The 27,274-nt window shown below is 43.8% G+C and overlaps 1 protein-coding gene across 1 annotated transcript in view; it reads right to left on the bottom strand.

Annotated features, from left to right (window-relative positions):
- Positions 1-27,274, bottom strand: part of LOC137869512 (slit homolog 3 protein-like) — a gene marked incomplete at its 3' end in the record, with an annotated part of 182,193 nt that overhangs the window by 39,053 nt on the left and 115,866 nt on the right. The window contains 3 exon segments of the mRNA XM_068706927.1: positions 2,639-2,783; positions 3,953-4,116; positions 7,669-7,740. Coding sequence (XP_068563028.1) covers positions 2,639-2,783; positions 3,953-4,116; positions 7,669-7,740 — 381 coding nt within the window.

Below are 27,274 nucleotides of genomic sequence, written 5' to 3'. Positions count from 1 at the left end.
GATGCAGTCAGACTGTATTCAGGAACACAGTAGGGTCTTCAATGCTTTCAGGCTAAGGGCCAAGGGGAAGTTATCACATCTCTTTCTCTGGAAGACTGCACACTCATTACACCGCACTGGCAGTATTCTATCCATTATCACGTGGGGGGCTATCAGAACTAGACGCAAAAGCCCACGTTTGGGGAAATGCACTGTAGTTTAGTTTCTGCTCTCCTGATGGTCTAGGCTACACGTTCATCTATATAACTTATCTGTCCTTCTATTCTATCCTAGGAGGAAAGGAGAGGAGGCAGAGGAAGCGGTTGTGAATAAAATACATTGTGGCGTGGAGCGCGAAATAAGAGAAAATGAAAGGAGAGGACAAAAGAGAAATCATAGGAGGGGAGAGAGACGGAAACTGGGACAACGATGGAGAAATCAGAGGAGCGGAGAAGTGTGGACAACAGGGGAGAAGAGAGGGAAAATCAAGAGGAGAGGAGGAGGAGGAGGAGGAGGATGCGGTGAGGTCCCAAGGCCAGCCACAGGGTCGGCTGTCAGAATGATAAATGGGAACTAATCCACCCTTCTTCTTCCTCTCCTCCTCCTCTTCAGACCCCACCCTGTCCTGCTCTTGACCTCCACTCTCCATCCCGCTCTTTTCCTTTCTGGCCGTCTGTCTGTCTGTCCATCTGTCTCGTCTTTAATCGCCGTTTTGTCACAGCTTAATACCGCCGATACATTTTAAATGGACCCAAAGCCGAATATTGATCACATTTTGCAGGGATTAAATTTTAGCGACTGCCACCCTTGTAACTGTGTTTGTAAAATGAAACGCGGTGCTGCTTTTGAATGCAACACACACATACACACACACACACCTTACAGGTGAATGTGTGTCTTCGCTCATGTCGACTTCTGAATCCCCCGGCAACAACAACAACAACAACAACAACAACAACAACAACAACAACAGCTACGCCTTATTTCTACAAGGGGTCAAAATAAATCAAGGATGTACAGATATTGACGGAGACAATCTGTACACACAACAGGTCACAAATTATATCTGGGGACTTTAAAACAAGGTTGAGTCAAAGACACTTAGAGGCTCAATATCAGAGGATGTATTAAAGGGAAGGCTTTTTAAGAGGCAATATGAAAAATCTATAAGGTGAGGCGGCGATTGATCGGCAACTGGAACAGGAGATGGGTTTGGCAGGTGAGCATTTTCACAATGGGCTGAGTGCGCACTCACACACTTACACATACACACACACACACACACACACACACACACACACACACACACACACACACACTGTCAATGTCCTAATGAAGTTAAACGCCTTGAGACAAACCTGTTTTGCTAAATTGCTTTATGAATGTATTTGACTTGGAGGAACAGATTAACACACAAACACACGCTTGCATACTGTATACATACACACACACACACACACACATTTGGCAGTGATCCTTGCCACCAGCATTCATGACTTTGTTCCTATTGTAGGACTGACAATACATCATTCTATTACGCTCTATTGTTTCTGGCTGCTGCAACAGCATTTATTAATGGTTCAAATGCTAATGCTGTGTGTGCGTGTGTGTGTGTGTGTGTGTGTGTGTGTGTGTGTGTTTGTGTGTCCAAGAGATTTAATCAGTAATGTTTTGGTGCCTGTGGCTCAATCACAATGCATCTTTATGTGTGTGTGTGTGTGTGTGTGTGTGTGTGTGTGTGTGTGTGTGTGTGTTTGACCCTCCAAGATCGTGTGTGTGTGTGTGTGTGTGTGTGTGTGTGTGTGTGTGTACCTGTAATTTGTGCCCAAGTACATACTTTGTTTGCGCATACAAAACTGGTGTGTCTGCATAAATGCGAGTGCATTGGTGTGTATGTGGGTGTGAATCTATTACTTATGCTGGGGAGGTATAGAGGTATTGGCGTAGCATTGCGGGGGAGAAATTGCTCCCTTACTCAGAGAGCAATCAACCAGCTGTCCTCTGTACAAACAAACAGGGTACAACGATCAATACGGATATCAAACACGTCCCACTGTGTGTGTGTGTGTGTGTGTGTGTGTGTGTGTGTGTGTGTGTGTTTAAATGTGAGTAAGAGGCAGAAAGGAGGAGGGAGAGAGTGGAGGAGGCAAAGTGTATGAGTGTGTAAAAGAATAGAGTTTTGCTGCAATCTCAAACCCAGTGAGCCAAAGATCGGGTTAGATGTTAGGTCTAGGTCAGGTTGAATCAAAGCGTCTAAAGATCACAGTGAGACTGAGTGCGTTGTGTGTATGCGAGCAAAAATGTGTGTGTGTGTGTGTGTGTGTGTGTGTGGATTAAGTTTGTTTTTCATTCGAACTCTGGATTCCGAACCAGCTTTGAAGTGACTATTTGTAATCTTACAAAGAGCGTGATATTGTTGCACAGAAGGAAATAAAGTACAACGCAGGGAATTTCAATATGGGTCAATATTGTGTCCAGAATGCAGTTTTAAATAAAGAATCACATGATACAAATACTGATATATGCTGTGCAAAAGACTGCGGGGAATATTTTTTGAAAGAAAAGACAATAAATGATTTGTAAAATGGGCTCCTCGTGAAGAAGTCAGTGGATACCACGGCTGACACGCGTAGCATTTAGGTAATAAATAAAGCCTTACATCTCCACGATGCCCTCGGGGAGGTTGGCTGGTATTTCAGTCAGGGCTTTACGACGACAGTCCACTATGTTGTTGTTGCAGCTGCAGCTGGGCGGACACACGGCCACCTGAGGAACGCACGTCCTCGACTCCGTCTGGGCTGGACCTGCAGACGGCGATATATACAGATGGAATATACGGATGGAATATAGAGATAGATTTTTAAAAAAAAACATCAAACAGAGATAAACTTCAACTTGTTTGAATATGAGATTGCTTTTGCTGGTTTACTGCCAACTGTGGAGGGCGACAGGAAACTATGTCACGCCTGCAGCTACAGTTATTACTCCTGCTACAAATTCTGCAATCATATTTTAGCTTCTGATTTATTATTAATTCTTTATGGTGGGGTTTTTTTTTTTGTGCATTTTATTCAAGTTTCTCTCAATGAGACGAGAGTCAGCCTCAGGGTGTTTTAGTGTGCCCATGTGATGGTCTCTGTATTGTTTCAGGAATACATTCTCTGGGGGAAGCATGATGTTTTTTTTGGGGGGTATGGAACGGGCAGAAATTGCAAAATGAACTGCACTAAATCTCATCTGGCCACAGTGCGTACAAAAAAACATTGCTCGGTATGAGCCGGACAAAGCAACAAAGCAAGGACGAAAAGAAGGGAAAAGGGAGGGAAGAAATAAAGAGAGAACAAGAGAAACACAGGGTGGGAATGGAGAAACGGAGCAGGAAGAGGAGGTCTGCCGTGGAGCATGCTGGGAGAAAAGACGAGGCTAAAGGCTAATAAAGAGAGCGCAGCCCGACAGTGTAATCAACCAGGAGCCGAATCAGAGGCCTATAAACAGTGCCTATACTATCTGCAGCTGATAACAATACTGCTCTTATACTGGCCTTTCAGCTGATTACGCGCTCTACACGGCGTCATTATTTCAGTGCTGTAAACTCAATGCTGAGCTGTCTGTACATGATAACAGCGTTGGCTCTAATAATGGCCCGGTCGTTACATTCCATGTTTTGCAGACCTCTACGTCAAAGAGTGACTACTGCCAACGGCGCTGAAATTCATGTTGGTGCTGCTGAATAGTTCTCAGTCAGACATTACTTCAGAGGCTCGACGTCGCTCTTAAAAGTACCGTCGTGTGTCAATTTCATGTGGCTGCAATGGAGCGAAAAACATTTTGAAACAAATGTTGGGTGAAACTAAAAGCGTGGCATATTTGACTCTTGAAGAAGGAGTCGCATCATCACTTTGCACGCCGCAATAAGCACTAGAAAGGTGCACTCTTTGATATTCGTGTGAATGGGTGCGGATGTTGCGCTCACCATTGCAGACAAAATCCTTCTTCTGCACATCTGGGACGTTGAGGCCTCTCATGTGGGCGGGGGCCATGCACTGGGTGAAGGGAGCCAAGCCCCGTCTGGCTCTGAGCCAATCGGAGAGCCAGGACAGGTGACAGTCACAGTGGAGGTTGTTGGAGTGCAGACGCCTGTGAGACAGGTGGGAGAAATAAATGAGCCCGAGTGAGTGAAATTAACTCAGTGAATTCTAAGCCGTCCCATCTGAAGTGAACGCTTTCTAGCAAAAGTCTGTCTCAAAAAAAATAAAATAAACGTCCGTGAAGCACATCAGCTCAGTGAGAGCAAACGTGTTTGAGTCGGGATTCAAATAGGTTCTACTTTTCATACGGCTTACGCCCTTTGGCCAGGATCACGAGGCTGTTTCTGAGGTGAAACACACACACACACACACACACACACACACACACACACACACACACACACACACACAGAGAGAGAGAGTAATATCCTCAACTCTCATTTCCCCAAGGTCCGTGAGAATAACTCCCTTTACAGGGAGGTCTCATACGGCATAATCACAATCCATTCAGAAAGACCCAAACAGACAGAGAAGAGAGACAGAGACAGAGGTGGGAAAGAATAAGAATAACATTCTGGACAAAGAGACTGAAGGATAGATCCAGGCAGGAACAGAGGAGACAGAAAAAATATCATATTTATATCATATAAATATATAATTTTTAATCATTTTGCCTTGATGTCATAGTGGCTAGCTTGGTAGAGAAATGTTGTGATTACATGGGATGTGTCTCATTCCTGGGCCTGAACATATTTTAAAGAGTCAGTTCACCAAAATGACAAAAATGCATTTTCTTCCATATGCCTCTGGTGTTATTCAGCCATACATTTAGTTTTGGTAGTATGTCTTTTAGATATTTATACCAGGAGTTGTCCTCCTCCACTCCAGCACCACAGAGAATGAACAGAATTCAGTTTGAGGCGGGCAACGCGTTGCAAACTTAAATTTGAAGAACTCAACGGCAACCTTGATACTAACAGCCGTCTCACATTTCACTTGTAGCGTTAATTAAATGGTACAACTCAATATAGAAAGCATCAGGAGATGTTTCACGGAGCTGAGACTCTCTACAGGCTTTACGGGGCTGGGTTTGACACCTTAAAAGAAAAAAAGAAAGAAAAGAAAGAGCGAGACGAGGAGAAGGAGGGCGGATGAACAGTAGAGTGTCTTGTCAGCGTATTATATGCCAGCCGGGATATCTAGCCTTTCAGAAGACAGGCCTCCCTTTGTAATAAAGCAGAGGACAAATCCTGTTATGGAACAGAGATGGGCTCATTGATGCTAGCAGCGGGGGCAGCGGGTTTTAATACCGCTCTCCCATTATAAATCCAGTTTATAGTCAAACCCCCGCATGGAGATAGCCACGTCCCGGCCCACCCCCGGCTCAGCCTTAATTACTGACAAGTAGGATTAAAACACAGGGGAGAATGGGGAGAGGCAGGGGGTGTGGAGAAAGTGCTGTGCTTGTGTGTGTGTGTGTGTGTGTGTGTGTGTGTGTGTGTGTGTGTGTGTGTGTGTGGACTAGCTGTAAGTCAGTGATAGCGTTTGTTGGGCTTATTTGTGTTTAAGGACATTGTGCATGGTGTTTCTGTGAATATGTGTGTGTGTGTGTGTGTGTGTGTGTGTGTGTGTGTGTGTTTATTCTTAGTATTTGCTCCACTGGGCACATCTCCAGTACAGTGAACTAGACACACACACACACACACACACACACACACACACACACAGGGGAGAAGCAGTGGGATTTCTAATCTTTTCGTTGGTTCAAGTTTCTGAATGAGACACACCATGAGGTGATGTCACTGCTGCTAATAGAATAGACAGATACTGCAGAAAACAAGAGCAAAGGGAGGAAGAGGAAGACAGAGAGGTAGAGGAAAGGAAAAAAGAATAACATGAACTGAATGTGTGTAAAAGCAGCAGATATTAAACTGTAAGCCAATTAATTTACAAAGAAGTTTCTACACACACACACACACACAAACAGACACACACTTCACAAAGATGAAGGGGGGACAGACAGATGTATGAAGGAGATGAGGAAGAGGAGAGGAGGATGAACATGAAGAATAGAAACAAAAAGGAGGAGGAGGAGGAGGAGGAGGAGGAGGAGAAAGGGGACCACACAGGAGGACAGGAGGAAACAGAGGGAGTCATGTGAAGACGTAGAAAGAGGAAGCAACAAAAGGGCATGAAGGTAGGAGGAAGGAGAACACAAAGGGAAGTGAGTGATGGATATCAGAGAAAAATGAAAAGGAGGAATAAGAGTGGTATGATAGGAGAGGCTGAAAAGAGAAGAACGATTGTAAGTGAGGAAGAAGTGAAACATAAGGAAGAAAAACAAGAGAAACAAATTGAAATTGATGCATACATAACGCCAGGACGAGGAGAGACAGAGGGAAGAGGGAGAACGAGGGACCTTTGACAGAAAACAGAAGCACACAAGGGCTCCTGATTAAAAGATACTGGATATTGGTAACTCTGTACTCAATTTGCTGGCGACTGCGTTGCTGCGCTGCTGCCAGAATCCAATTTTCAAAGGCTGATCTGGAGCCGTATTGCCACTCGAGTTGCAGCGCTGTGCAGGAAATACAGAAACCCTGCCGTGCGATTGGCTGTTGAGGGATGCTGCCGTTCAAAAGTTGAACGGAGAGAATGGTCGTAAAAGACAAATGGACTTCTGCGATTGTTATCCCGCTCGTATTTAGAAATCCCCATTTTTTGTTTTAAGTAGGGTCGAGTGACCGCACAAGGGCCTATTAAAGATGATGATTTGGGGAGGAAATCCCATTCTCTGCACGCTGGTTTGGCAGAAATCAACCCCAGTGTGGCCAGCAGGAACCCAACCAAATGGTCTGCCTCTCAGACAGTCCCTCGGGATTATGGGTAGTCCCCCTTGAGATGTCGTGCCATTGCCTTGGCAACTCTCTCCCTCACACAACTAAATACAGGAAGAAAAAAAAGACACGTACAAATGAAGCCCCCCTTATTATCAATCAGAAAGAATGATTTGGCCTGGGGTGCATGTTGGATCATGACTGTGTGTGTGTGTGTGTGTGTGTGTGTGTGTGTGTTTCTCAGTGTCAGTAACATCAGTGCAGGAGGTTTCTCCTACTTAATCAAAGCAGATTGAACTATGGAGCCTAAACAAGTCTTTCTTGCGGCATTAATGGGGTTACCAGTTCTCAAGTGTGTTTGTGGTGCATGCACATATTTGTCACTGTATCCATCTCTGTGTGTGTGTGTGTGTGTGTGTGTGTGTGTGTGTGTGTGTGTGTAAGCAACGGCCACATAATTATTCACAGTCATGAAACAATGGAAGAGTTGGTCTCTTATTATGGCATGATTAGATGACGGCACACAGACCCTGCTGCCATGCTGTGTGTGTGTGTGTGTGTGTGTGTGTGTGTGTGTGTGTGTGTATGAAAGTGATGTGCGTGGTTTTGTGAATGTACTCAGTTCGCATGAAAGTAGGCACTAATACATCTCTGTGCACGTGCGCATGTGTTAATGTGCAACCACAGAGTGCACGTGTGTGAGCGTCTGTGGTGTATGCTAGCAGTTTTCTGTCTGTGTGTGTGTGTGTGTGTGTGTGTGTGTGTCTGTGTGTGTGTGTGTGTGTGTGTGTGTGTGTGTGTGTGTGATTGTGTGTTATACTCACAGTGTCCGCAGCTTGGGCATGTGGTTGAAGCTGGACAGGGGGATGAGGGTGATGTTGTTGTTGTTGAGGGTGCTGGATGGAGAAACAGAGAGAGAGAGAGAGGGAGAGAGAGAGAGAGAGAGAGAGAGAGAGAGAGAGAGAGGGAGGAAAGAGGGGGAGAAAAGAGAAAAACAGATTGTTAGAAAAATAAAACCCTGGTGCCACTTTTTGGTCTGGCGGTTTAAACTCTGACGCAAGTTGAATTAAATTCTGTCCGGAACGCAGGTTTGAGTTCTCGTCACCTCATCCCTGACCTCTCCAATCTCCAACTTTGGGGATTTTTGTTTTAAAGTCATACTTAAATAACTAAGAACTCCTTCTCCACGGCAGTAGTTCACCCAAAAGGGGTCAGGGAATGAATTGGGAGGGATCCTGAGGTGGCTAAGCAAAGAATCTCAAACATATTATGGTACAGCAACACACGTTACGAAGGCTTTTCTACAATAACACGACTCAAAGAGGTGGAAACCACTGATCTTCAGCTGTTTAAAACATATTTATGTTCTCTTTAATGATATAAATCACAAACAAACTGTTGAAACCATGATAAATGAATAGAGCTTGTCTTTCAGACAAGTGAAAGAAAAAAGCCCAAAATACACACTTGGATGTTTATTTTACTGCACTTTTGGAAAATTGGATTATTTGCATATTTAAACATATAATTTGAGAAAACAATTTACAATATCCCCCTTAAAGTAAAGCTGCTCTTCGTCTGACTCGAGGGTCTCAGAATCGGGGGGGTGCACGTGATGCAGAGCTTGTAAAACTCGCAAAGACAAATATGTTAATCTGGGTTGTATGAATATAAATCACTTGATTTGAAATTAAATCATACAAACGTCTCTGGTCCTATTTCAAACATCATCAAAACTGCAAAACACAAATTCTGACCTTCTGTTCAGGGTCCCGCTTTAACTCATTATTTATTGATACGCAAACACACACAGACACACACACACACACACACACACACACACACACACACACATATGAACACACACACATGAACACACACCACCCATCCCCTTGATCTGTGCTTCTCCCATCTCTAACTCATAAGCAGGTCACTGCTATCTCTGACTATTAGCTCCCTCATAAACTACACTCTGCCTCATATGTAGTATCGACCCAAAGTGGAATGAAAAACAAGGCGGACTGTCATTACGACCAAACACACACACAAACACACACACACACACACACACACACACACACACACACGAGAGCAATCCCACTCCGTGCGTTGAAGAAACTCAACCCCGTATTGATTGTCTGTGATTTCCACGCACAGAAGACGGAGACAGAAATCAGAGCATTGAAAAGAAATGCAGAGAAGAAGACAGCCGTTCCATCAAAGCCTTCCACAGGGGGATCCGATTGCATCGGCAGAACTCGTACGAGCCGGTAAAGCAGCACACACTAAACACTCGATGGGGGGGGGGGGGGGGGATTAGAACACAAGCGGGTCCCTCATGACTGAAGTATAGTGCAGTCCACATAAAAAAAATGCAATACAGCAAAACACAAGACTGGACAAAGACATAGAGCTTACATTATGTGGTCAGGATGCAGTGACTACTGTGTGAGAAACAGAACAAATGCTTCAGTTGTTACCCGCAGAGGTGCTGCAGGCTGTATGAGGCTTTTGACTTGTGATCTCGGATGTTTTTTTTTTAAATTTCAATGTCAATGTGAAGAAATTATTTCTAGCGTTTGAAAGTGAAGCAAAGCATTGGGAGATAATGCAAATCAACTACATATCTTGTGCCAGAAAAAACACTTTTTGCTGCAAATTACAATTTTAAAATCCATTTCAGCCACCTATTTGTATTATTGTTTTATTTTATAATCAAACTAACTAGATATAATATGATAGAATAATGACCTTCATGTGTCTGTAAATGAGAGATCCTTCTCACTACAGGATCAGTTTTCTGGTGGCTTGTGGGAGCCAACGTCAACAGGAGCCAGTGCAACCGTCCTGCTTTGTTTTTGCCTAAAGTTCCGATGGATCGTTAATTTCACTGGATAGAAAATAGGGGCTAGTTTATTTTACATATCACCCGAAACCGTGTGTATTCAAAGAGTCATTGTTTCAGGAGGAATAAAGGCCGGGCGCTCCTCATGAAACCCGTTCATTTTTCACGTTTGACAACGTGTTTTCTCTGCGTTCAGACAAGGACAAGGTCGGCTTTCTCTCTGAAAAATGGCCCAAATTCAAGATGAGAGGATTTTTTTTTTTTTTTTTCTTTTTACAGCATCTGCAATATGTTTGTGCCTAAACACACAGTGTGACCACGGTGAGGGTTTTGGATTTCGCCGACAAAAAAAAAAAAAAAGTCAAGGAAGGTCTGTTTCTACGCGCCGTCGTCACAACTGTTCACAAACGGCTCATTACCGGGGGCTTGCTGTGTTTTCACTAACACCCACTCAGCCCCAAAATAGACCGTTTCTGCTTCACTCTGTTGATGTTACTACTTTTCTTTCTCTTTAATTCTCTCTCCTTCCGAATCTCTTTCTACGTTTCCCTCCATGCCAGTATAGCCTCAGTGGCCTTGGTAGATGGATAAAGTTTCACACTCACTCTCAAATACACACACACACACACACACACACACACACACACACACACACACACACACACACACATTAGCAGTGCTGCTATGGTCAGCCCTGTCAGGGGTGATTCCACCCAGTATATATAATTTAATTGTGAAATAACAATAATTTCCCGCTGCAATTTCCCTGTCAGTTATTCCCCTGCTCACTCCGTTCAACCCCCGGTCCACATCTCTCTGCCTTAATAAAGCAGCGACCGGACCGACTTAAGCCAAGATCAACACTAAAAACATCATTTAGAAGTCCACAACTATGTTTTATATTGTGGCTGTTTTCTTTTTTTTTTTTTTTCCAGCTTATTTTACACCGCTTCTGGCACAAGGCTGCGCTCTAAAAAAACAACAACATTGTAGATGCTCTTGGATTTGAAGTGCTCATAAAACAAATATGTGCAGGTCTGACATTGGTGCAAAAGGTCCAACGCTGACTGTTGCAAAGGTAGTACATGTTCACACTGCAAGCATCGAAAGCAACACGAAGAGAAAGCGTCGCCAGCGTCGTCACCGAGTCGCCGTTGAAGTGTTGCTTCATATTCTAAAGCTGGAATGGATCCACAGAGTTAATGATACAGGATGTACAGGTTAAACACGCTGCTTGTAGACACACACACACACACACACACATGTCTAGACGTACATTATTGGATGTCGTTCAACACTCTTTTTCTCTGTGGGACCTCTAAGGATATCTAAGACAAGATCATCAGTCAATGTCTCTGATGGGAATCCAGTGTCCAGTGTCAACGTTCTTCTTCAGTGGTTTGTCTCGACTCTATGCTTACACTCCTTCTTATATTCCCATATATTCCTCCTATTAAAATACAAAAGTCATCATGTGTCTAGAGTCTAGTGCGGATTTCAGCCGCAAAGCCCACATTATACAGGAAGCGTGCTGCCCTGCAGATTCATTATTCGGGAAAAAAAATAAAAATAAAAAAATCACATTTAGTTTTTTGCAGTCACAGTAAAAGAGAGCTCAAGGACTAGTCCAACAATGTTTTGCGACACACAATGTTTCTATTACAAAATGCCCATTCAGCTCTATTTTCTTTCTTTTTAATTTGAGATCGGCTGCAGTGACCGCTGCCGTGCTGCTGCAGGAAAGATCCATGTCCCCCGAACGTGTGTGTGCGTGTGTGTGTGTGTGTGTGTGTGTCTGTGTGTGTGTGTGTGTGTGTGTGTGTGTGTGTGCTACTGGTGTATTCTTGAGTCAGCATGTGCTGCACATGCTAAGGTGTCTGCATGCATGTGTGTGTGTGAGTGTGTGTGTGTGTGTGTGTTTTCGATGCAGTGGTCTCTCTGCTGCAATAAATGGGCCTCTGCAGTCAGTGATGGAGGAGACTCTTTAGAGGCAACCCACCAGGGAGATGCTATCGCTTGTGTTTGTGTGTGTGTGTGTGTGTGTGTGTGTGTGTGTGTGTGTGTGTGTGTGTGTGTGTGTGTGTGAGTGGGAACGAGAGTGATGTTATCATATATGTCTTTGCAGCAGCCTACACACCGAGGTCAAAGCCTCACCTGTCAATCTTTCCTCCCTCTTACACACACACACACACACACACACACACACACACACACACACACACACACATTGATTAGCTGGCTGTTTGCAGAGGTCCAAACTGTTTTTGCTCAACGTTTAAGATCCTGGATATTAAGCGTGGCATGAAAAATACTCCAAAACAGCTTTTGACAATAAGATTATGATTTTCATGGTCAGTTTTTGGACGTGTCAGTTTCTGCTCATTACATGCAATCTCTTTCCAAAATAAACCTCCACTTAGGTTCACGTAATGTCGCAAAACCAAGGTAAAATATTTCACCGTTGACTTTCACACGGGACACAAACAGCCGTCTGCCTCGTCAAACGTCAGAGCTTCTTTGCTCATTTGGACTCACTTGCTGTCACCGTGTGTGTCTGAATGTGTGCGTGTAATAAAGTAAATTTCTATTAGTGTCTATTACGCTCAATCAGCCTTAACAGACACAGATCAATACCCTGATCTGTAACGTCTGAATTACTACAGCCACTTTAGCGCAACAGAACAATGTAACTTTATGACTGTGATTACAACCAATATTGACTTCACGCTCAATGCGATTATTCTCTCTGGTAATCACTGACATTAGTTATGGTCTCGTGAAAAGGGGTCCCGGTGAAAGAAGAGTCCTGATGACCGAATTACCAAACGCGATGTAAAACGCATCATAAAGCGTTCCAGTATCGAACGGTCATTTGAGTGTTTACTACATCTCTAGTAAATCACATTTCTGATTATACGCACACCGTAAAAAGGTTTGTGTGTCAGACAGTCGATGGCATTCCCATTCAGGATCACGACATGTGTATGAATTATTTTCTCCATTTAAAAAAATGATCTGAACATTGCTAGCAAATAAAAAAAGGCCAGCTGTCAGGAGTGTCACTATCGAGGGGAACCTTTATTGCTTTCAGTGTAAAAAACAAAAACAAACACATAATATCAGACTTCCTCTTTTTCAAGCGCTGATGTCTCATTTTAGATAGTCCTCCTGGGTAAAAACCTTCTGGAGCACTCGGACCTACTCTGAAATCTCAAATCAATACTCCATCGTGGGAACGAGACCACAAACTGAAAGCACAACAAAGCAATTTCACGACCCTACTTAGAGCTGTGTTGTACTTACGATTGATCAGACTGCCTCGAATAATTGCAAACATTATATAGAAATGGACTGGGTCACGACCGAAAGAAGTAGATCGCGGGTACAAGCGGCCGAAATGGGTTTCCTCAGGAGGGTGGCTGGCGTCTCCCTTAGAGATAGGGTGAGAAGTTCGGTCGTCCGTGAGGGACTCGGAGTAGAGCCGCTGCTCCTTTAGCGTGCAAAGGAGTCAGTTGAGGTGGTTTCGGGCATCTGGTGAGGATGCCACCTGGGCGCCTCCCTAGGGAGGTGTTCCAGGCACGACCAGCTGGGAGGAGACCCCGAGGGAGGCCCAGGACCAGGTGGAGGGACTATATCTCCAAACTGGCCTGGGAGCGCCTCGGGATCCCCCAGTCAGAGCTGAGCTGATGTGGCAACGGGAAAGGGAAGTTTGGGGTCCACCTGCTGGAGCTGTTGCTCCCCGCGACCCGATCCCGGATAAGCGGTTGAAGATGAGATGAGATCAGATATAGAAATCATTGATGTGACCCAAAACAAAGATTCCAGAAACACACATTGTGTTCTCATCAGGGTCTCTTTGAGTGAATACTATACTGCTGCTGTAACAAATTGTCTCTGCTCAAACCTGGCACTGCTTTACATGTGGACCGTTAGGTTGTGAAACTAGCCTGAGAACCACGAGGATTGAGGCTCGGGCACATCGGCATATTAAAAAAAAAAAGCAAAATACATTTCAGTGGAAACACAGCTCAGTGCTTTTGGTTGGATTTGCCTCCAGGGGAAAAGATAATCTGTGTGACTCTTTTACGTCAAGTTCAATTTGGGCCGATGACCTATTGCAAGCCATCTTTTTACACTGCCTACGAACATGAACAGTTCATGCCCCCTTTAAGGGTATTGTGGGAAATCGTGTGTGGGATAATATGGAGTGAAAGGGAAAAAGTATAGAAGAAAAAATGCCTTGAATTGAATGTGAAGGAAGTGATTGTCCTTCATGGTTATTATGTGGATCGTAAGTAACGTTCACAAGGGGAAATTCAAGACCTCCTGCATTCAATACATCATTATGTAAAGCCTGCTTTAAATGAAGCGCAGAGGTTATGCTATTATCAATGTTATCAGGTTAAATCAAGCTGACAAGCCCGTTTCCTAAATCTTGTTTAGGATCTTCCGGATCGAAATTGCAATTCCAGTAGTGTGACTGGAAAACATATTGATTAGAAAGATTGAAATGGGGCCAGCGGCGGACAGGTTATCGCAGGTATAAATTGGATCACAGAGCAGCGACTCTGACGTCAATATAGCGAATATAGTATGGAGCTACATCCAGCGGCCTGTTAGCTTAGCTTAGCACAAAGCATGTACAGGGGGTGATGGCGTGAAGTAACCTCATGAAGTCTTGGACTCTGTTTTCTGTCCACATTAAAAAAAAACAAGACACAGTTACCTTTTGACTGAGCCAGGCTAGCTGTTTCCAGTGTTTGTGCTAAGCTAAGCTAAGCTAACCAGCTGCTGACCAGTATTAACTGTAAAGAGAGTGATCTCTTCTCAGCTCTCTATTGTTGCTTCACTCTTCATGGTTCATCAGCATCCAAATATGATTTCAAAACAGCAGGGTTTTTTTCCGGAGTTATGTGGAATGTGTTACGCTTATTTTGCTTTGACGTGAGATGAGAACAGGAATGAATTTCTCGCAGAGCTTTCCCACACAGACGCTGAAAAAGGGGCCAACTATATCGAAAAGACTCTTTCAGAGTTGTGTGAAGAGCCCTCGGCGTCGTCCCCGAGGCCTCATTGCAGCTTTAGGAGGCAAAAGGGGAAAACACACTTCACTCATTCAATCGCTCATTTATTTAACCCCCCCTCCACAAGCACCATTTACTCGTTCACTGTGGAGAAAGAGAGCAGCTCACTCTTTCAGTCAAACGGGTCACATGATCATTTAACCTCTTCATTCTTCCTGTACACCCCTTCACCACACGAGAGAGAGAGAGAGAGAGAGAGAGAGAGAGAGAGAGAGAGAGAGACACGGGGGAGGGGAGGTGTCTGTCTATCTGTCTATAGGTGGATCTGAAGGTAAATGTGCTTCTGTATAAGCAAGTGTGGGTGTGTGCGTTTGTATATATGTCTGTGTGTGTGTGTGTGTGTGTGTGTGTGTGTGTGTGTGTGTGTGTGTGTGTGTGTGTGTGTGTGTGTGTGTATGTGTGAGGATGCTGAAGCTACGAGACACAGAGAAACAGAGAAAGAGCGGGATTTGCAAATGAATGCCGCTCTCCTTCATTCAGTGTGCGTCTCTTTGGATCAGGAGTTTTCAGCTGGTAAGTTGAAGTGATTTGTGACCCTGTTGACTTTGACACAGAACTCTAAAGGTCCACGAGGTCCACAAAGAGGATTTAAGGGTCTTTAGGTGTAAGAGTTAAGGGCTTTTAGTGCTCGAATTGCCTCATATTTGAACTTTCCCACGGGGTTTAATGCCTGCTTTGCTGCTTTACCCTGGCAGCCTGGTATTACATCGAGTATGCATAAGTGTTTGTGTGTGTGTGTGTGTGTGTGTGTGTGTGTGTGTGTGCAATTGTGCTGTTGCAAACATATATGTGTGTGTGTGTGTGTGTGTGTGTGTGTGTGTAGGCGAGTGTGAGTGCACGAACAAGCTAGTTTAATGAAGTCTTGAGTGTGTGCACAACCAAAGTCGCGCAATTTACTCCTCTCATCTCTGAGAAAATTGACATTTCCAGAGTGTTGCTGTTGGTAACCACCCTGGGAAAGCTCTACTGTTTACAACCTAAACCGAAAAAAAAAGCACTCGGGAAGGGGGGGGGGGGGGGGGGAGTTCATACAATTAGTAGTCGAGGTATTTTCAAACCAAATCTTTTGGCAGATTTGCTGCATTTTAAGTCAAATTACATCCATGACAGAGCGAGCAAACAGTGACATTATTTCCTCTCAAAAGAAACAGACAACATTACGAGCGAAACGATGACATTTTAAAACGCCGTCTGCTGGAAATATGACCGCACAAACGGGAGGCAAGAAAAGGTTTCTGTAATGGCGCTTCAACGACTGAATAATGCATGTTTGCATTATTCCTCACTGAGACCATGTAGGTGCCGAGCCCAGCGAGCCTTGCAGACTGCCTGATGGACAAAGGAGGGAACTTTGTCCAATAAAGTGCCAAGATATATATACATATATATATATATATATATATATATATATATATATATATATATATATATATATATATATATATATAACAGATCAAAAACATGATCTGGATCTGAACTACGGAGGTATCCTTGAGAGAAATCAAGGCTCTTTGAAGTGGGGCGTAAATGATGTGGAGAATGTGGAGTAAAGTTACTAAAGCTGTCCCTAAAAAAACCACAATCTGATGATGTTGATTTTAATCTAATTAGCTGACACTGAGCAAACAGGAATACAGGATGATTATCATTGGACAAATCCATGTGGTTTGGCAGAAGGCTGTGTGTGTGTGTGTGTGTGTGTGTGTGTGTGTGTGTGTGTGGGAACACAATACCAGGCTTTTGCTTTCTTACATTTCATATGTCACCCTTGTATTCCGACGGAATACAAATGCTTTGTGGGTTTCCAAAATGAAATCTGCAAGCGAGACATGGAGGAGCGAGGGAGAGGCGAGAGAGAAAGAGACTAATAACACGGGAGAGGAGGACGAGGCACAAAGAGAGATGCACATAAAAATCCACTGATGAGACCATTACACCTTAAACGGGAACAAATTACATCGCAGATTGCCTCCTCCTCCTTTCTTTTGCTCGCCTATCATCTTTTCTCGATTGTCTCACAGCCCGGCTTGATTTCCACCTTAAATCGCCTCCCTCTCTCTCTCCCTCCCTTCCTCTCCCTCTCTCTCTCTCTCCCTCCCTCCCTATCTCTCTCTCCTCTCCCCCATCACCATCTCTCCTCCTCTTTCCTGTCCTGCCACCCAGTGGGATGTGATTAATTGTGAGTGGGTCAGACTGCTGGCACCGAGCTCTTTCGATATCTGACGCTATTCCCACCTCTGCATTTAAGCTCTTTGTAACACCCCCCCCCCCCCCCCTCCTCCCCCCCTCCTCCTCCGTGTGAGGCGTCCTCTACACGCTGACTGAAAGCGCTACCAGCAGGTCTGTTAACACTTTTGTAGATACTCCAAGGACATTTAAATTACTTCTGACTTTTGAACATGTTTACTTGACACAACTCTGAGCTAAATTAAAGCATAACGACAGCACACGACTGTGTAGAGCTGCATCATGATAGAGAGACACGACATCAAAGATACGCCTGCAGAACATCACACCTACGATCAGCAGATGAACTGAAAGAATTAGCAATAGCCGGTGATGTGCTCCTCTGATGGCAGTGTTCCACTCTGTCTCCACTCTCACCTCCCTCCTCTGCTCTTCGTCTCTCTTGACTGACAGTCTCTACCTTGTTTATCACCTCCACCTCCTTTTTCCTCCACCTCTTTTATCTCTCTCTCTCTCCCTCATTTCCATGTTTTCATTTCCCCCCCCTCCAACCCCTCTGACCTTTTCTCGGTGTCTCTCTCCAGACCAACAAACTCTAAAGCGCATTATAAAACCACCATCATTATTCCAATGGAAACAGTAAGCTGTCGCAGTTTCTCTTTATCTCATTTTCAGACCCGGCTTCCACCTCTCTCTCTCTCTCTCTCTCTCTCTCTCTCTCTCTCTCTCTCTTCCTCTTATCCAGCCTGTTCTCTTCCTGGATTATTGTCTCAAAAACCCAAACAAATACGTCTTTAACCACTGTCGTTATTTTTAAGAGAGTGGTTACCTTACACACTTATCCCAGCCAGTCTCTCTTGGCTCACTTCCCCCTCCCCCATCCCTCTCAGCCCCCCTCCATGCAAAATCTCATACAGATATTCATAAACGTTTAATTTCTTCTGCTCACTGCTGACCCCCCCCCTCTTTCCCACACAACCTCGTCCCTCTCCTTCTCTTTCTTCTCGCTCAGGTCAGGTCAGACCCTGTGTCCCTGCCAGGGTGTGATGGCTCTGCTGAGCCTGCTGACTCAAACCGAAAGCCAAAAGGCCGGCCAAACCAAAATCACTGAACAGCAGAAAGCTGCACTGCTCTGTTCTTTTCTGACCCCTCCGTGCTCAAACACACACACACACACACACACACACCCTTTTGTATGACTACACTTTAGGTTGAAGCGAGGTTCGTTCCAGGGGCTTCGATCCGGCGCCCACTCGTCAGGGATACAAGACAGATCTGGAGGCGGGACAAGACTGCAGAAATGCAATCGTTACCGGGGGGGGTGGCGGCTGACGCTGGACACACACCAACTGCACCGGGGCTTTCTGACATGTGGGCCTAGCAACGGACACACACACACACACACACACACACACACACACACACTAACCCTTGTTAAATATTGACAGTTGTGCCAGTAGAGTGGCACAAACAATCACTGTATGTGACCATACTGTTAAGTTCAGATTACACTTAAGGCCAACGGGCTGCATGTACACACACACACACACACACACACACACACACACACACACACACAAAGCCAGGGTATTGCACCATACTGTAATTACTATTTGGACAAGCTCTTTTGTATTTAGTCACAATAGCAGAACACAACAGATACTTTACAGCATATATATATATATATATATATATATATATATATATATATATATATATATTTCAGATGGAGCAACAGCATCTCGTTTGCTGGATTGGAGGACTGGCTTTGTTTTAACTTCCATTCTGTCGATTCATGTTAAATAAAAATTGAATGACTGAAATATTGAAAAGTATGACATGATTTATATAACTTCAAATTAATATTATATATCTTTTTCTCTCGTATTTGATTCGTATTGAAATAATAGATGAGCTCTCCCAGGATGCATCATTCTCTTATGGCACGTCAGCAATGTCTTTTGGCAGAAATGCTGTGTGTGTGTGTTGGATGATTTCCTTTTAACAGTGGAAAAAAACATTAAAGGGTAACTCCGTTATTTTTCAACCCTCTATTTCATACTGTTGTGTCTAAGTGACTAATGGACACAACAGCTTTTTAAATTGTCCGGTATTGAGGGAGAACCGCAATGTCTTCTGGGCGATTCCTCACCGTGTCAACGTACGGTACGTCTACTAAAAGTGCACTGACACGCTCAGAGTGTCTGACGACATCACGGAAAGAAAAAGAGAAATATAAAAAACGTCTTACCTTTCGCCGCTCGATATTTTGTCATGTGACTTGTTGCCGGAAGACAACGGCTGGAAACGCGAGTGACAGTCGGAGAGAGGAGTGTTGTTGTGTCGGAGTACAGAAAGTGTAGCTTGTAGCGTTTGCTAAAAAAATACTTTCAGTGTCATGGCTGAAATATTTAGATGATCTTGACAATGTAGATGAATGAGACTTCTCCTTGCAAGACAAGTCTTAGACACGACAACACACAGATCAAGGCGAAGGTAATACAAGTGTTTTTCTCGGCTTCCTTCCATAATGTCTTCACTTACAGTCTGAGCGTGTCAGTTGCAAAAGCGAACACCTTCAGCGAACGTTCGTTGATGGCGAGGAATAGCCTCGAGCGATCGCACTGCAGCCGTTAAGCGACTGCAGTCTGCAGCCTTCTCGCTCGATATTGGACTAATTTCAAAAATTGATGTGCCCATTAGTCACCAGCACATACAAACATGGGCAAAGAGGTTGAGAAATACTGATGTAACCCTTTTAAAAAAAATAACACCAACACTCATCCACGTTTTCTTTTTGAAAGAGTATTTGTAAAACTTGCAGCAATGTAGGTTCTGGTTTAAAAAGTTGGCGTGAGGCTGAGAGGTCAACAGCTCAGTGGGTGGAAATACAATTCATGCCTCCAGCTTACAAGCTTGGTACGCTTCATTCTGTATTTTCTCGCTGCCCTCTAGATGTTTAAAAAAAAAAAGTTGTTCTGGTCTCGCTGCTTGGTTGGACGATCACTGAACTATCTCGGTCTAGTCAAACTCTTGCTGGTCCAAAGTAGACGCTGAATTACCTGAAACAGTGGAGTTTGTTGTGCCACTGCAAGAATGAAGGGAGGCACGAAATGATGAAGGGGAAACATACAAGAACGATGGGAGAGGAGGCAAAGTGGTAAGAAAGGAGGAGCATAACGGAGATACAGAGAGAGAGCGAGAGAGCGAGAGAGAGAGAGAGAGAAGAAAATCTTGCAGGTGAAAAATGTCCTGAAAAAAGGTCTAAAGAAAGTCGTGGAAAAAAGTGTGTTTCAGTGAAAGTCACCTTGTGGAGTTACGGTGCACGGAGCGACTCTGTCTGTCTCCCCTTATGAATTATGACAGTCGCTGGTTGGCCGAAAGCCCTCGGCTACACGCACACACACACACACACACACACACAGTTCACTCCTCTCAGTCTTACTCTCTCTTTTCCTCACCCTCTCCTTCTCTCGGTGGTACATCCACATCCAGAAAGCTTTGCTACATGGAGAAAAGCGGTCATAAAATATGCAGTCCGCTGCTCTTTAGAGTGCTTCTCAGACCAACCCTGGTGTGTGTGTGTGTGTGTGTGTGTGTGTGTGTGTCGGGGCCATGTCATGTAATGGCGGTGTGAGTTCTCTATTCTCTCTCTTACTTCTCTAACCATCTTGCCATCTGTCTCTCTTTGTCACACTCTTGAGTTCCTGTCATAGTTTCACTTTCTGCAAAAAAAATGGAATTCATTTCAGTTCAGCGGACGTTGTTGCGGTGACACGTGACCCGCTCCTCATGCACTCTCGCCGTCTTTCACGCTCACTCCCTCCGCGTTGTCATTTTTTTTTCTGTGGCATCAGCAGCAAGGCAGACCGTCCTGCAGCAGGGAATCAAACATGGCCACGCACTCTCAGACGCCGCTCCGTCTTTCTTTTTGAGCTTCGCCTTCATTTCAGTTACCGACGATGCTCGGCACTTGCTCGCTATGAAACTGAAACTCGTGTCCTAGACTAACTTAAAATCAGCGACCATGTAGGAATTAAGCTTTTTGGCTCCATAGGAAGCCGAATGCTGATGGACACATATTGGATTCTTCCGGCTCTGAACAGGTAGAGATTACCTGATTTCTCGCGGTATCGACGGCATGCAGCCTGCACATACATAAAGGCAATAAGTGGCTTTAGAAATCCATAATGGTAAGTGTGCAAATACGGCCGTGCAGTCACACCCCTTATTTAGACCTGTCACTCAACCAAGACCTGATGAAGTTGCCGTAGGAAACCGTGAACTGTGTGTTTCTCTTAGTTGTAAAGTTCCAAAGAGTGCCGTGACTTTGCAGCAGAATTCGGGGCACACATCCCCCATTACCTTGAGAAATATTTCACATCACTGAAAACGCCCCCTCTTTAGATTTGTAAGACTCAGAAAGAGGCCCTTTTGAAAAATGAACGCGATTAATTCTATTTTTATCTGAAAATGATCAAGTACTTCTCGTCTATTTTCATTAATCTTCGTTGTCGGCGGAGGAGGAAAAAAAAAAAAAAAAAAACTTGAGTCGAGAGATCAGCGAACGAACCCCCCCCCCCCCTGCGTGTAATTCAACCGGTTGAAGTACGGCCCATGAATAATTATTAATTAATCAGCTTCGTATTAGCCTGACGTCGCTGCTCTCCACCACTCACAGAGTCCTCAGAAACACGCACACACACACACACACACACACACACACACACACACACACACACCGGACCACACGTGGCTGTGGACGTGTGTGCTTCCCTGCCAGAACCATTTATGAATTTATGATTGCGTGCATTTATTAAAACACTCCAGCATGTTTTTCCACTATGTGTGTGTGTGTGTGTGTGTGTGTGTGTGTGTGTGTGTGTGTGTGTATGGGTGCCCTTTCCCCAGCTCATTGGGATGCAAGGCGAGAGCCCGTCGAGTGAGAGCTGTCCAGGCTAGCTTTGGAGTCATTAGCGCGCTCGTTAGTCCAGTTATGTTAAATCTAAATTACCATTCATCATCACACGGGGACCCATCATTTATTCTGATGTGGCCTGGCAGACACATGCGCTAACTGGATTAACTCATTCAAAGACACGCAGACACACTTGCTAAAACACAGTGGAATTCCAAATCAGGCGTTAGCTGTGCGGTAAGTGTTTTAAAATAGATTATATATTATTGATTGAGACATTGCAGGGCATTAGCGGTGATTGGTTTGCCCTTGTGAATGCAAATCATCAGAAGACCGCCCCGCTGCAAAACGCAGCCGGAGAATAATAAATCAAGAAAATAAGCTCTAGGGTACGATTTTTTGACTAAATGTTCAATCGAAGACGTAATTGGAAGCTAAAGGTTGCAGAAATTAGCTCACAGGTTGGCGGTTCAAATCCCTAGACCACACTGAATGTACCATTGTACTTAATTAAGATAGACAAAGCTGTAATGGCTTACGGGCAAACCGCCCCGTCTTTACTCTGGTCTGCAGAATCTTTTTCTTTTCTTATGTTTTGGGATTTAAATAAGCACACATGTTCTCTCATGTTCACAGTGTTTCTCTTCTTTACTTTTTTGTGTCATTATGATGTTTGAATTATGATTTTTCTCTCCGTAGTTTTATTTGATAGTTTTTTGTTTGGGTTCATGATTTAGTTTCAGCTTTGTGTTTCATTGGGTGGTTTATATATTTGGTTTTGTGCAGCTTTAAAGTGTTATTTTGTGACTTTGATCCTGATTTAACTTCTTTTGAGTTGTGTATATACAAGTTAATAGTGCATTTAAAGGAAAAATGCATTCGTCAAAAATGTTGAAATGGATCTATTTTTGAAAATAAAAGATTTAAAAATACCCATCCGATCTCTTGTGATCTCAGAAAGAAGCTTTGATGTAATCAAAAAAACATAAACAAACAGAATAAATAATACACGGCATATAAACAATGCACGAGCCGTTTAACTTCAAATTCTAACCTCACATTTTGGGGATAAAAGCAGTTTTTCCTCGAATGGACAATAGCGATATGCGGAAAGACTTCAGGGTATGGCAGAGGAACGCTGGCCTGATCTCAACGCTGGCACTCAGCATTAGATCCGCTCTCACGGAGTAAAAAGTGCTTCACTCACGCTGGCACACAGTCATTAGTCGCTACAGGAGGAATGCCGACCATCTGCACTGACGTGATTGCAAAGCCGAGGAATTGTCGGGAATCAAAAACGACAAAGTGGATGGAGCGGCTCCTCTGCCAGCTCTAAAAACTGTGTATATCACATAATTACATTTCCACTTCTGCTGTGTTTATTGGCCTTACAAGTTTGAGCACATACAGCTTTGACCATCAAAGGCTTTCAAAAAAAAATCAAAGTATTAAGAGGGAAGACGACTGTGGGGTTGTTGGGTTTAATGGTCGTGGTTTTCTTCTAAGTTGTGCATCGGAGCAAAGTCTTCTTCCAGTTTCACTCCACGCGTTTGTGGCGGCACCGCGGCTTTGACCATCAAAACTCAAGATGGAAACATTTGTAGGAAAACCTTTTGTTTTCATTTTCTTTAGTAATTAGAGCTCTTTTCTCAATCACGCATCAATAGGACGTCGTCTGACAAATCCCCTTAATATCTTTATTGGATCTAAACTGTTCGGGACATGCAGCTTTGGGCAGGGTCTGACCTTTTGTGATGCACAGATGCTGTATTTGTTGTTTTTCAATAATCAGCGCGTGAAGTCAAGATCCAAATTTACAAAAGGAGTTCATAAACTTCAGCCGCACCAATACGAAGCCTCCAAACGCTTGTGTTGAGATGAAAAGGACTGTCGAGTAATCAAGATGAATCTTTTTGTTTAGGGGTAACAATGGACACAATGAGACTCACCGTCGCGTCAACAACATTCACCATTGGCAAAATCACTTGTTTAGAATTATTGTGTGGCTCTAATTGACTCTGATAGGTGTTTAATGACAAATATAATAAGGCCACCCCGGCACGCAATGTGTTCATGATTGTGAGTGAAAGAATGACGAGTGGGGCGTGGCTCTGTGTCTGACGACAGAGAGCAGATCTCGTACTCTTTAAAGGACTCTGGTTCGGGCCCTTCAGTGTGATCACCTTTGAAGCGACAGCTGTTTTCATCTAACGTAATCAATGCTACTAATTTCTGGCAGAGCATCACAGAACGCAGCGGGGGAATGTCAATGACTCGTCTGGTGAAACTAAGAACACCACTGGCTTTAGCAGCCTGACTCGTTGGCACTTTTGAAAGGCTCTGCTTGTTGTAAGAGGAGCTGTGAGCTTCTATACTTTTGGAGTTTTGTTTAAAAGGTTATTTATTTTTCACTGGGTTTTTTTTGCATTTTTTACCATAAACACACACTTTTGTTAACTTTGCAGCTAAGGGCGGTAATCTTCTTCAAAAACATTTTTTGCTATATTTGTTTAAATTTCATTCTAAACTCAAACTGGATCCTGACTGGGATCATTCTAAACTAAACTGGATCCTGACTGGGATCATTCTAAACTAAACTGGATCCTGACTGGGATCAGTCTAAACTAAACTGGATCCTGACTGGGATCAGTCTAAACTAAACTGGATCCTGACTGGGATCATTCTAAACTAAACTGGATCCTGACTGGGATCATTCTAAACTAAACTGGATCCTGACTGGGATCAGTCTAAACTAAACTAGATCCTGACTGGGATCAGTCTAAACTAAACTGGATCCTGACTGGGATCAGTCTAAACTAAACTGGATCCTGACTGGGATCAGTCTAAACTCAGACTGGAATCATCAGTCATGTAGTCATACATGATGTAATGCTTCTTATCTTCTGGCGCTTTAATGTATTAGTTTGTCTCTTGTATTGTTTTGTCTGTGTTTTCTCGTTAGGCTCTGACTTTTGTGTTTTTAACGTACCTATTGTTGAGTTTGTGAATTGTGCTCTCTCTCCTGTATTTATTGATGAGTTGAATGTAATTTAAAGGCCCATCTGCTTTAAGGACGGATATTGCAAATTATTAGGCTGTAAATGCCACGGTGTGTGGCATTGGTTTATGTTACATACTTGTCCCGATACAAATAACCATAAAATTAAAATAACCTCCGGCAGCCTGACTTACCTCGAAACATAAAGGGCGCACTAATTCCTGCGCTGGCACTAAACTTTGGCGTGAACATAAAGTGTGTGCTGCGGAATCATCCGGTATGAATGTAAGTCTAAGAGACGCTGGACTGTTCCAACCGGACCGCCCAGCAGAACAGAGGCTCTGCTAAACGGCACCCCCGACGCTCGGTGTTAAGAGACGATGCGTCTTCATTTTCCCACACAGTCTTTGGCTTTTAATTACGCAACAGGGTTTGAAATTGACATCCACAAAAGTAAAAAAAACAAATGTCTGCTACATTGTTTTTTTCGTCAATTATTCATGCATACGCTGCAGTGGCTTCGGTTTCAAAAACGATGAAATGTGAACTTCACCGTGTTTTAAAGTCTTTAATCTCTGCTGTGCATGAAACACTCTCTGACCGTCGGAGCCTCATATCGCCTGCCTGTTTCTCTGCTTTTTTTAACGAAAACCGTAACTCTGTTTCCTATTGGAGAGCAGCATTTTAGTAAAAATAAAAAACGTTTAATTCATTATTGTGGTCACGAAAAGCGACTCCTGGCGAGGTAATGTTATGTTAGCACAAAAGCCCTTGCGGACAAGCCAAAAAAGTTACTTTCAAAAATTGACTGGCAACTTCCCAGACTAACTCCTCTAATCTTCATGCAAATGGAAGCTTGCCTAAAATCACCAGAGCATGCTAATTTCCTTCTTTAATTTTTGCCCATGGTAGTAGTGGCGTTTATCTTCATTACAGGCCGGAGGAAAAACACCGGACGGATATTAAAGAGGCAGAGGGGAGCGGGAAAAAAAAAGTTGGACTCAAAGCCACAAGAGTTTATAACATTCATGGAAACAGAATGAGACTTCATGACTGACAGGTGACTGTTGAACACAATAATGTCTCTTTTCAAAGGCTGTTTATTTATGCATTGAAGGCAATTCATGTTTGAGATTCTGCTCATTCATCCGTGACTAAATAAAAACCCGGATGTATAAGAAATGTGCAGAACATCAAAGATACAACATCAGAAACATGAGAAGAACCTCTTAGCTCTTAAAACCTATAACAAAACATCAATCGACGTTCATCTAATCTAATAAGGTCATATCATCGACGAAACGCATCAGCGGCCCCGGTCGGGGTCTGCGTCCTTACTTTGAGAAACACTGTTCTGAGTCTATCTGGCAGCCTTGGTGGTCTGGAAACAACAACGAGCCAAATTGAGTCAGTCAGTCAGACATTTGTTCCATCAATATTTAATGCCTCCCTGCTCTCCTCCCTCTGATCTTTTCAATCTATTTTGTAACGCTGGTCTCACACACTGGTTTCTAATGCCACAGCAGTGTTACTTACTGCTTTCCTGTCTCCTTTATCAACTCTCTCTCTTTTTTTTTTGTCTTTTTGATGTCCTCCACACCTTTGTGTCCTACGTGTCTCTCATCTCTCTTGTTTTAGCATCTTTTTGTCTCATCTGGTGTTCAGATTTGTCTGATCTTGCATCTGTTTAATGTGTCTGTCTCTCGCTCCCATCTTCCTCTCCCTTTCTCCACCCACATCTCTCTATCTTCTGATTCATCTGTCTCTCATCCTTTCCTGTTTCTACCTCTCCTCAGGTCCAACAGCAGATAAATAAATGATGGCCAGGAAACTGGCTGCTTTTACAACTGCGATCCCACACTCCTTCCTTTCTTTCACTCCCCTAAAATCCTTCCTTCTTCCTTTTCGTGAAAACCCTCCACCTCCCCCAAATCTCCCCTGTCTCTTGCCTCTGCTGGCAAAAAAAAAAAAAGGAGAGGAAAGGATTGTAACCGCAGTCCTTTCGGGTCTAAATAAATCATAGCCCCGCACCGCCTTGCTTTTATAACACCGATCCTCCACTTTCATCCTGGCAGCCATGAAAGAGAGAGAAGAGGAAGCAGAGAGAGAGAGAGAGAGACTATCTAAGGACATGCGAGTAAAGGGAGTGGGTATCAAAGGAAACGGTGAATGTAAAAGCGTCTTTAGTCATTTTTCGTCTTTCTCCCTAAACCTATTTGGGAAGCGAAACTCTCCCGCCGAAGCGGAACATAAAACTTAACGGCGGTTCAAAACAGCCCAACCTTTAGGTGTGACTGGTATAGATGTGATGTCACACATCGCTGAGTGATACTTTGGAATATGTGTGTGTGTGTGTGTGTGTGTGTGTGTGTGTGTGTGTGTGTGTGTGTGAAAGCGC

The sequence above is a fragment of the Cebidichthys violaceus genome, unplaced genomic scaffold (genome assembly GCF_023349555.1).
Source record: "Cebidichthys violaceus isolate CVI_PGR_0920_01 unplaced genomic scaffold, fCebVio1.0.p SCAF_124, whole genome shotgun sequence".
Classification (NCBI taxonomy): Eukaryota; Metazoa; Chordata; class Actinopteri; order Perciformes; family Stichaeidae; genus Cebidichthys; species Cebidichthys violaceus.
This window is presented reverse-complemented; position numbering and strand designations above follow the sequence as displayed.